Genomic DNA, 15,474 nt, shown 5'->3' with positions numbered 1-15,474 from the left:
CCCTTTGCCTTCAATACAGCACTGTATTTCTGCAACATTATCTTATGGGGTCATTCACATCACAAGTACCAGAGGAAGCCATGTACACCAAAGCAGAGAGACCGTCTCTCAACAGGGGAGGAGGCCTGACAAGCTACTTATTCCCTACCTACCTACAATGCTGTCCTATGATCCCTTCCTAGGAGGGGATCTCATCTAGCCTCATGTGACAATGCCAATGATAGTTGTTCACACTTGGCCTCAAAGTATATGTTAATAGATTACATATATCAATTAAAATAAAAAGCGAGTGAACATAAGTAAAATCTTAATCGGATCAGTATTTTGTGTGACTACTTTCAAAAGAGCATCAATTCTTCTAGGTACACTTGCACAAAGTCAGGGATTTTGTAAGTATATTTTCCGGGGCTGGTATTTCAAAACTTGTAATCTGGATCAGATTGAACCAGATAAGTATCAAAATCATCTCACTGGCTGTCCGAGTATTTCAAAACATCAGCTGGTTGGATGACGGTGATCCAGATGTGACCAGATAAGAATTTCCAAATGTCGAGTCCCAGCCCACCTGGATTTCAACAACAAAATAAAAAACACATGGCGGCATAGTTCACAAAAGGAGCAAGTGGTAGCACAGCTTTAGCTTCCAAGTGTAAGGATACTTTTGTCTTACATGTAGCATTTTTAAGGCTATATGAATGATAATCAACATGTAATGCGAGCCAGCTACCTTAATTGTCACATACTGAAAACAAGGGCGTAATGATTGCTAATTAAACTTAGTTTGTGCTAACACAAGCCAGCTTTTCTGTCGAGCTAAATTATTATGACCCTGACAAAATGTCTATGAAGATTCTCAGTCATCCAGGTCATAGTTATCCAACGAAGGTTAAAATCAAGGGCAACTGGACTTGGTTGAAGATACTGGAAGACGTTTCGTCCCTCATCCAAAGGACTTCTTCAGTTCTGACTGACTGGCAGGGAAACTCAGCTATTTAACCTCAGTGGGATCGTTGGCCAGGGTCATCGATACCGTTGGTTCGTTAGTGTTCCTTGTTGCTGTGACGACAGTCGTTAGGACTACCTGTGGCCAAGACTGAACGACCATCGTTGGTATCTTCACCTGAGGCCAATAGGTTACGTTTGTTGAGTTTCCTGGGAAGTGATGAAAGGACAGCATTGTAAGTGGGGGATAAGTGGTGGCGTAGACCCCCTCCCCTGTTCAATGACGGCACTAAGACAGATGCTGGTACACCCCAAAGACCGCACACCCAAACACAAGAAAAGCAATCTAGTGTATGCGGTCCAATGCAGTGAGGAATGCACAAACCTGTACATTGGGGAGACTAAACAACCACTACACAAACGCATGGCTCAACACAGAAGGGCCAACTCCTCAGGTCAAGACTCTGCTGTCTACTTACATCTGAAGGACAGAGGACACTCGTTTGAGGACCACCAGGTGCACATTTTAGACAGAGAAGATGGATGGTTTGAAAGAGGTGTCAAGGAAGCCATCTACACCAGGGTTGAGAAGCCGTCATTGAACAGAGAAGGGGGTCTACGCCACCACTTATCCTCCACTTACAATGCTGTCCTTTCATCACTTCCCAGGAAACTCAACAAACGTAACCTATTGGCCTCAGGTGAAGATACCAACGATGGTCGTTCAGTCTTGGCCACAGGTAGTCCTAACGACTGTAACGACTGTCGTCACAGCAACAAGGAACACTAACGAACCAGCGGTATCGATGACCCGGGCCAACGATCCCACTGAGGTTAAATAGCTGAGTTTCCCTGCCAGTCAGTCAGAACTGAAGAAGTCCTTTGGATGAGGGACGAAACGTCTTCCAGTATCTTCAACCAAGTCCAGTTGCCCTTGATTTTAACCTTCGTTGGATGACCCTGACAAAGCAAACTTTCTGATGAAATACTTCATACTTTTATGCTTTTGGATACATGAAAACAATTCCTGGACCTGCAGTTGATTACTGATAATGAATAAAACCAAATAAAGATACCTCATACTCTCTCACCTTCAACTTCTAGAGTACACTCACTCCCACGGTCCCCACTGAGCAAAGCCACTGCTAATAATCAATTAGCACACACCATCACGGGTGAACTTGTACCCTACAGCAAGGTAATACTATACGGAAATGAACATGTAGGCCTAAATGTGTTTTTTTTTGCCAAATGTTTCCAAAATGCACACCCTGTTATAAGTCAATAGCCGTTTTATTCTCCAAAAAGGGATTGTCCCTAATTATAAGGGGCAGGTGACTCAATCCTAATTGATATGTTTGTCTCTCCAAACACCTCTAGATGGACTCCTCTGAGTGTGGGACCTCTCACCAGCTGCATGCTTCCAGACAGGCGAGTCAGCAGCAAGTCAACAGAAGCCACCTGCTCCCACCTCCTAAACCACTTTTTGTCATAATTTTTAGCACCACTGTCAAAAGCAGACTCGAGAACTGTCTCAACTTAAGTAACAAACACTTTATTTGAATTTGCAAACAGGTGATTCGGCGAGGTGTTGGAGCAGAGCAGGTGATAGAGAAGTGTTTAAGTTCAAGAGAAGCAAGTAATTGGAGAAATGTAAATCATTGCAAAATATGGTTAGGCCACACTTAATATTGAAAACACCTGGAAATACAGCCGTAAATACAAGTGTAACAAATGCAGACACCTTTCTGATTCAATTTCTATTATCTCTTGCACTAAAACACTTTCACACTTGAAGGGCACATTCAATTAAGAGTTTAGCTGCTTGTCTAATCCACCTCTGTGTCCAAATAATCCCAAATTCTGGCAGCAAACCTTATTTTTGGATCTGCTTAAAAAAAATCAGATTTTCAGATAAGATCAGAATTCTTGAGTTGGTCCCTGGGTGCTGTACAGTGGCTGCCCACTGCTCCCTTAGGGATGGGTTAAATGCAGAGGATGAATCTCGCTACATGTGACAAATAAAGTGCCTTTTATCATCAGTGAGGAATCTGATTGGTCCCAAATTTATTCTGCAGCATGACAAAGACCCGAAACATACAGCGAAAGTCATTAAGAACTATGTTCAGGATGAAGATGAACACAGAGTGCTGGAAGTGATGGTGTGGCCCCCACAGAGCCCTGATCTTAACATCATCGGGTCTGCCTGGGATTACATGAAGAGTGAGAAGCAACTGAGCCTGCCTCACAGAAATCCACAGAAGGACTGTGGGTAGTTCTCAGAGATGTCTGGGCCAACCTACCTGCTGAGTTCCTACAAAAACTACACTATATGGACAAATGTACTGGGACACATTACTTTTATGATACCCCATTCTAAATTCATAGGCATTAATATGGAGTTGGTCCCCCCTTTGCAGCTAGAGTGTCCGTGGGAATTTTTTCCTGTTCATCCAGAAAAGAATTTGTGAGGTTAGACACTGATGATGGATGAGAGGGCCTGGCTCGCAATATCCGGTATAGTTCATCCCAAAGGGTTTCGACAGAGTTGACGTCAGGGCTCTGTGCAGGCCAATCTTGATCTTTCACACCAAACTGGGAAACCATTTTTTAATAGAGCTGGCTTTGTGGACGGAGGTATTATCCTATTGAAACAGGAAAAGGCCAAACTAAAACTGTTGGAAGAACTAAACTAAATTTGTATAATTGTATAGGGTAGCAATTACATTTCCCTTAACGAAGACCACCCCATGAAAAAACAACCCCTATCAAAAGTATTATGACAGGGGTGTCCCAGTATTTTTGTCCATATAGTGTACACGCAAGTGTTCCCAGAAGAATTGATGCTGTTTTGAAGAGTGGTCACACCAAATATTGATTTGATTTAGATTTTTCTTCTGTTCATTCACTTTGCATTTTGTTAATTGATAAATATAGTCTAGTAACATGTCTATTTTTGAAAGCATTGTTACTTTACAGAATGTTTCCAAACCTGCCTAAACCTTTGCACAGTACTCTGAATGCGTACATGTTTAACCATAAAACACTGATCTGGATAAGCAGACACTCGCTTGGTTTTTGTCTAAAAAAGGGCTTTTTGATTAGACCATCAGACACAAAACCAACGATCTTTGTGGACTGAGTTTCAGAACCCTGACGTTTGCTATCTGTCTAACACACAGGCCCTTGACCTCTGCTGATGAGGCCACTGTTGACTGCTCTGCACATCCTATCAAATCCCTCGTGCTTCACTTAAATTGTCTCTACAAAAGCATCTGACATAGCTGTTTGTACATCATAATTTAGGCATATGTGGACAGAACAGACACCCAGCACATCTCATCTGTTACTACACATCCTGTAGAGCGCACACTGGCCAAGGTAATGACAGCATTACTTATACACTGAGCAATGTAAATGCCAAGTCATGGTAAAATACTGCTGCATTTGATGAAATGAAATTTTCTATGTTAAATTTCTTAACCGAGTTCAAGTTAAAGAAGGCAACCGCTTAAGATAAAGAACATGTAAAAGCAAGTTTATTGTCGGCCTGAACAAGAATCCCAAACAATATTTTTTTTTTTTTAAAACACACACAAAAGAAGACAAAATATAAATGATTTGGGTGAATGGACTATATTGTGCTTTTACCTGTTCAGTCATCTTGAGGAAGTAGACAGTTGTTACAAACCAAACAATACTTACCCCCCACAAGGCATTTGCTTTGTACATTTGTGTTTATATGCTGTCTGTCTGTGTACATGGGGCTATAACCTCCTATAAGACAATAATTTGGGGATCCGATTTTGAGGAAGAGTAAACAGCAAGATGTTAAAAAACAAACAAGTCTAACTTCCGCAAGGCCAAAGCAGCCACGGTTTCACTATAGAGTGCTTTTTTCTGTTTGTTGTGTGCATGTGGGTTCATATGGTGTTTGTCCGTGCCCATGTGGGCCATAAGCTCTGAAGGCAACGACCTCTGTGTCCGTTTTTGAAGGAGAGCAAACAGTGAGTTGTTAAAAACCAAACAAGACTGACCTCCCACAAGACCAAAGCAGCCACAGTTTCACTAAATGCCTTTGGATGGTTAAGCCATTAAAGGGAAATTCTGGGACTTTTGCTGAGTTGTTCCCTTGATCGAGTTGTCTGTTATTTTCCCAAGATGAGATCATATTCACAGTTCTTTTAACAGAGATTAAAACGAAACAAAGGATTGATTTTAGAGTAGAATCTTCCCACAAATGTCTTCTTAACAAAGCTCTGTACATTCTTGTACCCTTTCTATCAATTTCATAAACAGAGGCCAGTCAGGACAAATCCTTTCCAATAAGTCTGGAATAGAAAGGTAAGCTAAGGTGTGCCTTGACGCGGCAGGAAATGAAGTCGCTCAGACTGAAATGATTCAATGGCCATATAAGGTAAGACGGAGATGGGTCATACTGTGCATTTTGTAATTTTGTAATGAAGGGGATAAAAAAAGCTTTACAAACACACATAAGTAATGAGTGACGTGCAGAGGATGTGTAAGTTACATTAATGGATATGAATCCTTGTTTTGATGCCCCACAGCCATCTTCATTCCTTAAATGTGTCTACACACGCAGCTCAAGGCTCAGATCCCCATAACCTCTGACAAGCAAAGTTTGCCTGCGCAGACATGCAGAAACCACAAACAACAAAACCTGATATAGTGTGAAATGGCAGACAGAGGTGATGCTCAGGTGTAAACAGAAGAAGATTCACTCAAATCAAAGAAAGTCAGAGCAAGTTCTCATGAGAGATAACAACTAGGACGCAGGACATATCTAATGAGGTGATGGTGAGCTGCACATAGGCATCATATCAGTAAAATATTAGCTTCAATTCAGTGATGTTTCGGATCTCTAGGCCTCTCAGTGCGCTATTGAAATGGCCACAAAACAGATTTGCAGCAAATGCCTCACATGATGATACCCCTGCACATGTTGCTATGGGAACATGGGGCAAGGGGCGGGGGAGCATGTGATTTGAGAGCCTGTGTTGTCCTCAGGCTCCAGTCCTAAGAAATGCCTGCTCCCATACCACACACGCCTAGCTGTAAACCTCCCCCTCCTCCACCCTGAGCCCCATTATCAATGTTAAGGACTAGAGTGATCACATTAACTCCCTGACAGCGACCGAAGATTTTTGGCTGCCCCCCCCTGCTTTCTTCATAAGAAAATGTGCACGACTGCCCACAAACTTTTTTTTTTACGTCAATTAACAGACGCCTGTCCTATGACAGCGGGGAAGAGGCGGGCCCAGCGATTGCAACAAGTGTTTCGGGGTGCCCGGGAGGCAGATATACCTCTGTGGAAAGTTGGACGACGCTCTTCGGATCTTTGGAGAGGCCGGTCAGCGCAGATCCCGACTTTTACGCAACGAGCATCTGTGAATGTAAGCAGGCCCGAGCACTATACCTGCAAGTTTCGTTTGTGGATAAATCCCGTCTCTAACAGCCAGCATGGATGATGGATCCAACCAAACTATTGACGCGAGCTGCAAGGACATTCCTCCTCTCGCCATCGAAATCATCCGAAGTGAGTATACTGGCTCAGTCCGTTAACGGGCTTCCCAAACGTCTCCAAGTTTTGTCCCAAGGACCCCCCACCTGGTGAGATTATAGAGGGATTAGGCTACCCGAATGCCCCCAGATCCGCATTAGTTATACAAGTGGACTTGCCTACTGAAACCACAACTGGTGGTGACTGATGGATTCCTAGAACTCCCTTTACCCATGGGAGGTACGCTACTGGGATGGTGATCTCCTCCGTACAGCATAGTGGTCCTCTTGCTTCTTTCCTGGGCTGTACCGCTGTAGTGATGGCAGAAGGATCTTCCTTCACATTTCCAGAAACAGACGAGCGACATTAATCTCAATATGCTCTCTGTCCAACCACTGGATTCTTCTAGTGTACTCTGCAGTGTTGAAACAAATTAAGATTAGCCGATGCAGATTTACAACCAAACCAATGTTAGGCTACTTGTTCAGACAGAATACAGTCCTGCGTTGCTGGTTACAGCTTTTGTTTTGTTTTTTAAACAAATGATTGCGCTAATACATTAATCCACTTCACTTGGTGTTATTATACATTCGCGTTTGGGCTTGTGACTCTTGTCGGATTATAATTTTTTCACGTTGCTTTTCACTTCTCATAACACTCCCCGGAGCTTTTGCAGTTGACATCCGCAGCAACAGCAGAGAGAAAATCCACTTAAATGGAGCTAAGAAATATCTTTATGACTGAACTCCTAGTAGGCCTAAATCATCTTAATAAATGTTTGTATGAAAGCACAGTGAGATGTACTGTAATGAATGTTTTTTTTTTTGCTGGTGGTGATCCGTTGCATTATATGTTTTTTATTATTTTACTTTATGATTTTTTTTTTAAATGTGCTCTTTAAACAAACAAAAAAATAGGCTAACATTTTCTACTTTATGATCAAGACAAAATGAAGGTTAAATATTTCCCAGTTTTATGTTGGTTCTACTGCAACATCACTGATGGATGTGTAATCAACAAAGCACCTACATTTTTAATTTGTTTTAAGACAACTTTCCTCCATTTTAAACACAGCCCACTGAAATAATAGGTGGTTTAGGAAGATTTTCTGCTGATTTGTTCACCAGAGAGCTTTGAAGAAGTACCAGATGGATCAGTTTTGCCAGTAAAAACATAATTCAAGTCTCCACTTTACTACATAAAGCCGAATATGTTCTGCACGTGTGGCTGCATAAGATTTCCGATGGCTACAAGCTGAACAAAGAGAACACAGAGGAACTCAAGTAGATAAAAAGTTTAATGAAACATTGTTTAGGGTAAATGTGGAAACCATTCGCAAAAATCTACTGTATCAGTTATTAACTGGACTGATTTAAAAAATGGAACTGCACAAGCACAAAAAGGAGTAACAAGACCATCTACAGATACAAATCATCAGAGTTGAGACCAGAGAAGAAATGATGCAGATTTCCGGAATATCCTACTCAGTCTTAGTCAGCCTTTCCTCCTACTATTTGTTTCATTTCGTACAGCTTTGTCATCGCCTTTGTCCCTTTGTCAAACTTCTGCGTTCCTCAAAAGTTATTACTAGAAATGACACCCACGGCCACTACTTTCTTCCACTGTGCATAACCCAGCCCACATGCGTTGATCATTTCTGGCTGCCTTCAGAACCAAAAGGCAGTGTTTGAAAAAACATCTAATGCTGTCTCATGTGGTACAGCCAATCACCGTTTCCATCTGTGACTTTCAGTTCTGTTTGTTTTCAGGGCTGTAAATAATCTTGTAGTTTGATCATGCAGACCTCTTGCATATCAGATAACATGATGACAACACTCCAAATTATAAAGAGAATCTATTCAGAGAATCTGTGTTTTGTTTTTTTGTCAACATGCACATGTATGGCAACAGTCTGCAATTGATTTCCTGTGTTGCTGTTTTCACTTTAATTTCTTCCTCAAAGAAACACAATTAGAGGGGTCCACAGAACCTACACTCAGGCCTGGGTTGGTCATTACTTTAATGCGTTAGTATTTTCTTAACCGTCAAAATATGTCACCCCAATTTCTTTTTTGTGGCCAAACAAGGACATTTGCTTAGCCTCTGGTTATCATTAGTTTAAACGATGTAACTTATTTTTTGAAGACTGTATCAAGCCCCTTTTCCACTTTAACTTAATCTTGCATAACTTGCCCTCTAGAATGCCGTTTTGCCCCATGATACATGCTTGCAAGTCTGGTAGTTTTGTCTTGTGACCCTTTGCTTAACCGCAAGGCTCTAGGGGTAGAAAGGCTGGCCACTTTGGTTCAGACTGAAATATATCAACATCATGACCATAAAATATTTATCGCATTGACTTTACCTCTAGCACTTTAAATATGTGGTGAACCATTATTGTCATTGTGGGCATGTTAGCCGTGAGCTGTAGATCTTGTTAGGACATGTTTCACTCTTTGCTTCAAGGTCCCTTGTTATTTTGTGGCAGAACTATATTCAGCCCGCCCGAGTAAACACTCCAAGGCCTTGATGCACGCTCCAATAACATAAATACCCTTTACCTTCATAAAAGCACAATCAAGATCATATCAAGTTCTGGAGAACGACCCGTGGGTCTGGAGTTGCAGCTCGAATTTGAAGATAGACTAATTTGCTGTAATTTCCCTTCTCTCCCTCCAGAGTTGGACATCTTTGGCATCATCCTGTACTCCGTGCTCACCTTCATGGCAACAGTGTCCATGCTCGTCTTCATAGAGGAGTGTATCTACATCTATAGGAAAGTGCCCGCCAATAAGAAGAGTGTAATCATCTGGGTGAATGGGGCGGCACCGGTAAGACTGTGGATAGTATGCAGAGAAGACACAGACAGCATGGATATTTTTCACCCATTCCAAGGCACAGATGGTGATCAGATATACTGTATCTTCACATGGTGTTTCCCTCTTTCCCCTCTCCTTTTTCAGGTTATTGGTGCCATGTCGTGTCTGGGGATGTGGATTCCTAGAGCCACCATGTTTACTGATATGACCTCTGCCTGGTGAGTCTTTTACTCACCTTCCGTCTCTGGCTGTGCTGTGTGGTTTTGGGGTTTTTTTTTGTTTACCCACAGAGCTCCGCAGTAACAAATCAGAGGGGAAACTTGATATAGCCTTATAGAAAACACTGATACTATTGTGTAATCTGTGTCTGACTCTCTAAAGTCTCCATGTGCTTCCTCTCTTCAAACTCCTCTCATTCTTTCTTCCATCATTCCTTGTTTCCAATTAGCCATCACTCCTCTTATCTCCCTGCAGCTACTTTGCCATTGTGGTGTTCAAGTTCCTGATCCTGATGCTGGAGGAGGTGGGTGGCGACAAGGCTTTCCTGAGGCGAGCAGAGAGACATAAACTCAAGATCAGCACGGGGCCGTGCTGCTGCTGCTGCCTTTGCCTGCCACACGTTAACATCACAAGGTGAACAATCAATAAAAAGTCCTTACAATGCCTCCCGAGTGTGAACAGCTTCAGAGGAACACTCAGCAGAAGTATGAGGGAGTGTGGCTTACGACAAGAAGCGTATCTTTAGTTTGATAACAGCAGCCAATATCTGCTTGTGGATATCTGCTCCCATTATCCATGGCAGGAGAGAGTTTATTTAATCCCACTGTTAAGGCTCAAGAGTTTTGGTATCAGCTGCAGGGGCAGTACTGTAAATATTTATATAGAAATGTGAAGTTTATCTTTCTTTGCTCCTGTACATAGTTGACCTCTAATTTCACCTCATGTTTTCTGTTTTGAAATCAATTGAATGAAAGTCAAGCAGCATGAAAGAAGTGACTTAAATGATTCCCACATCTCAGCTATACTTAGCAAGTGTTTGTTAAACATTTTGGGAAATGCGCTTATTCGCTTTATCTTGCGAGAGATCGATGAGGAGATCAACACCACTCTCACGTCTGTAACATGTTCTATTTCATCTCTGTCCAAAAACCTTCGTGGCTCCAGCTGCATATTTACCTCACAGACATGAGAGCAGCCTTCTCACTGAACTCTCAGAAACAAAGCGTAAAAGCTGTTCACTCCCACAGTGTGTCGGTGCCCCAATACATGTTGTTGTGCGCTAGTCCAAATGGAGGTGGCGAGCGCAAAGTTAGCACAACCCAAACAGCCACAATAGCCAGGCTTATGGGAAATACACCTGGTTAAAATAACGTGGGATTTTCCTTAGTAGTCCCTGCATTACCAAGGTGGTTAGAGATACATCCTGCAATGCTAATGAGCACAGATCCTGTGCAGCTTCTCAGATGGTTACAATCACATGTTGTTTGAGGGGTCAGCCTAGTGCACGGAGGTCTTTGATGTTGGTTTTCTTTTTGCCTGTTTGAAGATTGCCTAACCTCAGAGATCCTCTGTACATATAGTATTGGATAGCACGCTTTTCTCTGAACGTGGGTTGAACACACTCCTGGCCATTCAACTCTTCCTGGGCGGGGAAGCGTGCATCGTACCACTGTAGACTGGCAATCCCATCATGCCCCTATCTGGCTGAGTACAGAGTGGCTGCACTTTCACTTTGTGTCACAGTTGATTGATGGATCCATTCAGTTTAAAATAAGTCTGAGTCGTACGCTGTTTTTCTTTCCATGCTTGATTTGTTGTGTCCGCCTGTAAGGCAAGGCAAGGCAAGTTTATTTGTATAGCATATTTCAACAACAAGGTAATTCAAAGTGCTTTACATAAAACACAAAAGCAACAGGGAAATATAAAAAAAAAAAGGCTTTGCTTATTTTACTCCTTTGATTCCCCATCTCCCACTCTATCCTTTTTTTTAAACTTAGGGACTCTAACCCTTATTCCTTAGATACAGTCCTCACTGTAAATCCAGATTGTCCACAGTACAAACTCTGGTAAAAGTGGTTGACAGTGGGCTGTGTCAACAAGTTAACAGCTGAGAAAACATGGAATCCAATCCTTGTAATTTTACTCGGCCCTGTTAACTGAAGATCTGCTGTGTGAGATGGTACAATCAAAAGAGCACTCTAAGCTTTTTATAAGAAAAAGAAAACGGGACAGTAAAAGTTACAGTGCAGTGTAAGTTATCAGTCTACTTGTTAAATGCAGTGGTAAAAAGAAAAGTCTTCATTCAGTCTTGCTTTAAAAGAACTGAGAGTAGCAGGTTCAGTCTGTTTAGGCTGTGCACGTTTCTCACCAGAATGATCTGCATGTGGGTGAAAACATTTCAGATGTGTTCATTTCTAACGCCATGCACCACTTACCATAAGTTCAGTCAGTGCAAATCCTTTGCCCACAATGAAGATGACAAGACATGCTTTTTTATTTTTTTCTATTATGCAATGCCCAGTTTCCCGTCAACAAATTAGTCTCAGGATCACCTGTGCTGTCTTGAGAAACAGTTCTGTTTATAAGAAAACGGAGATGTATAAGCGCATCAGGGGGGCTATTACTGGCGCTCATAAAATACATACCCAAGGTCACTTATTGTTCAAAACATCCTGTGTTAATTATCCTGTACAGATTAAGAGCAACAGGGAATTCCACAGTAGACTTTGAATTGTTTTCCCAGTGCATTTAGAGACTAAAACCGTTCTGCCATCAGCGGCTACTCTAAAATAATTTCCCCTTTTCCATTTTCAGGCGCTCCCTCTTCCTGCTCAAACTTGGCTCCTTCCAGTTTGCTCTCCTGAAGATTGTCTTTACCATCCTCTCCATTGTCCTCTATACCAACGGGAACTATGTCCTGGGTGATGTGAGTTGGAACTTCTGGACGGCATGCCATTAATACCCAGTTCTTCTTTCTCTCTTTATGTAATCTATTATCACAAAGTCCTAAATTGATGATTGATCCATTAAGTGTTTACTAATCACATAAACATGAATTTATGATACATCTTGGATTAATTCATGGATTATATATAATATGACTCATTAGTTATGCATGACTTATTATTATGCATTACCCATTTTGCCAAAGAAATTATAGTTTGACAAAATAATTGAAAAGTACTTATAGTGTAAAGACAATAATAGAGGAAGAAAGTAAAACATAGGCTACTTCATCCATTTTATAGATACTTTATAGCTTTATAGACCAATGACATAATAGTGTTGTTGAGAAAAATGAGGAGGGATGAAAGTGACAATTTTTATATCGTGTATTTTCAGCAGTGTCTCATGAATCCCTGTTGTTCTTTTCACTCTCTCTCACTTTTTCTGGTTGCCTTTGCTATCTTCATGGTGTGTGTGTGTGTGTGTCCGTGTGTGTGTGTGTCCATGTTTTAGATGAGCATTAGCGGAGCTGTTATGTGGATCAACCCATTTGTGGGCATCTTGACAATCATAGCCCTGTGGCCTGTTGCAATCCTGTTCGTGCACCTGAGGACTGCCCTACAGACACTCAAGATCATCCCCAAGTACGCCATGTACCAGGTAAGGCACAAGAGACGCTTTAGCACACATGTGCTGGACACTTCAATGCACACAAACAGCTGTGTACACACCTAATGACGGGCAGTAACTAGCACAGCTCATCTATATATAGCTGGCACAGTAGACACGGGAGTTTCCAGTATTGTGTTTGTCAGGTTAAACAGTGTATATGTATGTGTTGTTTTTTGTAGCTGGTACTGATACTGAGTCAGCTGCAAACAGCTATCATCAACATACTGGCTGTTACGGGAACCATCGCCTGCACTCCGCCCTTCTCTGCCCCAGCCAGAGGATACAGTGAGTCAATCCATCCCTCTATTCATTCACCAGGAATGACTCCTTTGATTTAATCTTAACTTTTTCGTACCCTTCCCCCTCCGTCTCCACAGTGATGAGTCAGCAGCTTTTAATTCTGGAGATGTTCATCATCACGCTGGTTACACGTCTGCTGTATCGTCGCCAGTATGACCCTTTACCTGAAGAAGACATCAATGACAACGAAAATACCAAGATGGTTCCAGTGCACGGGTCTGCGTGAGAACTTATCTTGTAGGTGTTCATTACGGGTCACAGATTAGCAAACTCTCCAAAACTGTTTGTGACTGATAGGGCCGCCAACCACACACCTTATCCGAAAGGGATCCAGCACTAATAAAATAAGAGTCCTGGAACAAACTATGTGATTTGGTAATAAGTATAGGGAAAACAGAAAAAAGGGTTGTTGATACTTGAGTTTATTGTTCAGTTTATTTCCAGAGGAATTTCCTTCAACTGCTCAGTTTAAACCCAAGTAAACATTGTTAGGGTTATAGGGTTATTGGTGTGATTAATTTATTGTAGACTAATTTTACACTTACACATCTTCCGCCTATAGCTAGCTGCTGTGCACTGACTAAAAGGCTCTCCAAGTATTAAGTACCAAATGACGTACCAAATTATTTCCCTACGAATTTACACTCATACATATGAGGTCCATTCTAAGAAATTACATAATGGGATCCCAAATGTAATGTGGAACCACTTATTTTTTTACACTGTGTTTTTATGAGACATTATCGCATACATGATGATAAACTGTGTTCCTGTGTTTCTTGTCTTTCGTTTGCATTATGTGTCATAATTATCTGGTCTGGGTCCAGACCTTTGAATCCGCCCACAAATGGAAGCAAATAATTACCATCTACAATGGAAGTATTTTAAAGATGTTCAGATGAAATTTCTAACTCTGTATGATGACTCTCTGCTGTGTCATTTTTACAGTATGTTCAGTTTATCCTATTCAGTTGCCCTGTCACACAGTAGAGTTGAATGTTGTACCGCTAGGTGGCAGTAGAAACCAAGATCTGGTAGATTAACAGCTTCTGTGTGGTATTGGCCTTATTATTATCACCTATGCTACCTTCTGTTATTAATGTATCGGGCAGCTGACATAACAGTAGTCTACCTGCAGTCAGTGTACAGTGTGCACATTAAGCTCCTAAATGTATTCAGTATAGGGTTCATGTTCAGAGCAGAACCTTCTTGTCCAATGAGGCCTTTTGTAGCGCATAAGTACACTAGATATTTTTAACATGTAGGCCCACATCTTCTTTTTTTTAAAGTCTATGATGTATACCAGACGTTTTAAGAGAGTATAACCAGTGACTGTGTATGAATGTGTGTATGTGACAGTAAGTGATGTTGATAAAGCATGTTGACTGACACCTCTCCATCCAATAGGGTTGTTGTTGTTTCTCACTTCCTAGTTTTAAGCCAATCACCACAGCGTGTATAAAAAAGCCTGCACCAAGTGCGGTTGTGTTGGGCCTTTCGAAAGTACGTGCTGCCGCACAGCATCACAGCGGTCCAAATAGGCCGGAAGTCTGGAGATTCAACCTTCAAAATAAAATGTTTTTCCACATATGTTTTGCGGCTGGACCTTTTATACAGTCTATGGGGCTCTACAGAAACTTTTAAGATGTCTGTAGTTTAAACTTACTGATTGGACACCAGTCAGTGTTTTAAGAGCAATCCTTCTACCCTTCATACTTAATATGGTCTTTTAAAATAGGCATCATTCCATGTTGCTTAGGCTAGCCTTTCATAATGGCTTTAACAATGTTGAATAATTTATTAACGCTTGATAGAACAGGATGTGAAAAGTCTCTGTGGAGACAAGTCCCTGTTTTTATTAAAAGGGTATGAGTTTCCTACTTTTAATAAGCCGTCAAGTCTGCAGTAGCACATGTGAGGAGGCAAAGTCATTTAGAAAACGAGTATGGCTGCATTTATAAACATGAACACATTAATATAAAGGTTTTTCACTTTAACAATTAGCAAAAAATATTAATTTGTCATTAACAAAGGGTTCTTATAATAACCTATAAAGTCAGGTCTACATCTGTCATATGTAAAATCCCTGAATGTAATGAAAAACAAGAAACCACAAAATGTTTATTTTTACTGTTCCTATTTACTTATGTAATGTTAAGACATCTTTTTTTTTAATATTAGCATGTTAATACGTTGTCAAATTGTATCACCTATGCCATGATTGTAAATTAAAGTTTGGAGAAAGAAATGCATGAAAAAAGGAAAAAAGACAGGATA

General features: G+C 41.2%; 1 protein-coding gene across 1 annotated transcript; it reads left to right on the top strand.

Moving 5' to 3' along the window:
* Positions 1-6,109: 6,109 nt before the first annotated feature.
* slc51a (solute carrier family 51 subunit alpha) lies at positions 6,110-14,787 on the top strand. The gene is made up of 8 exons (XM_038726892.1): positions 6,110-6,499; positions 9,140-9,291; positions 9,424-9,497; positions 9,754-9,912; positions 12,094-12,205; positions 12,739-12,885; positions 13,077-13,182; positions 13,275-14,787. Exons 1-8 carry the CDS (start codon positions 6,424-6,426, stop codon positions 13,421-13,423), a joined length of 975 nt encoding a protein of 324 aa, XP_038582820.1. The 5' UTR covers positions 6,110-6,423; the 3' UTR covers positions 13,424-14,787.
* Positions 14,788-15,474: the final 687 nt, after the last annotated feature.

The sequence above is a fragment of the Micropterus salmoides genome, unplaced genomic scaffold (assembly GCF_014851395.1).
Source record: "Micropterus salmoides isolate LMB-PRFRI ecotype aquatic unplaced genomic scaffold, ASM1485139v1 Ms_hic_scaffold_1, whole genome shotgun sequence".
NCBI lineage: Eukaryota > Metazoa > Chordata > Actinopteri > Centrarchiformes > Centrarchidae > Micropterus > Micropterus salmoides.
The sequence above is the reverse complement of the archived record's forward strand: the minus strand, read 5'-3'. Positions and strand labels throughout refer to the sequence as shown.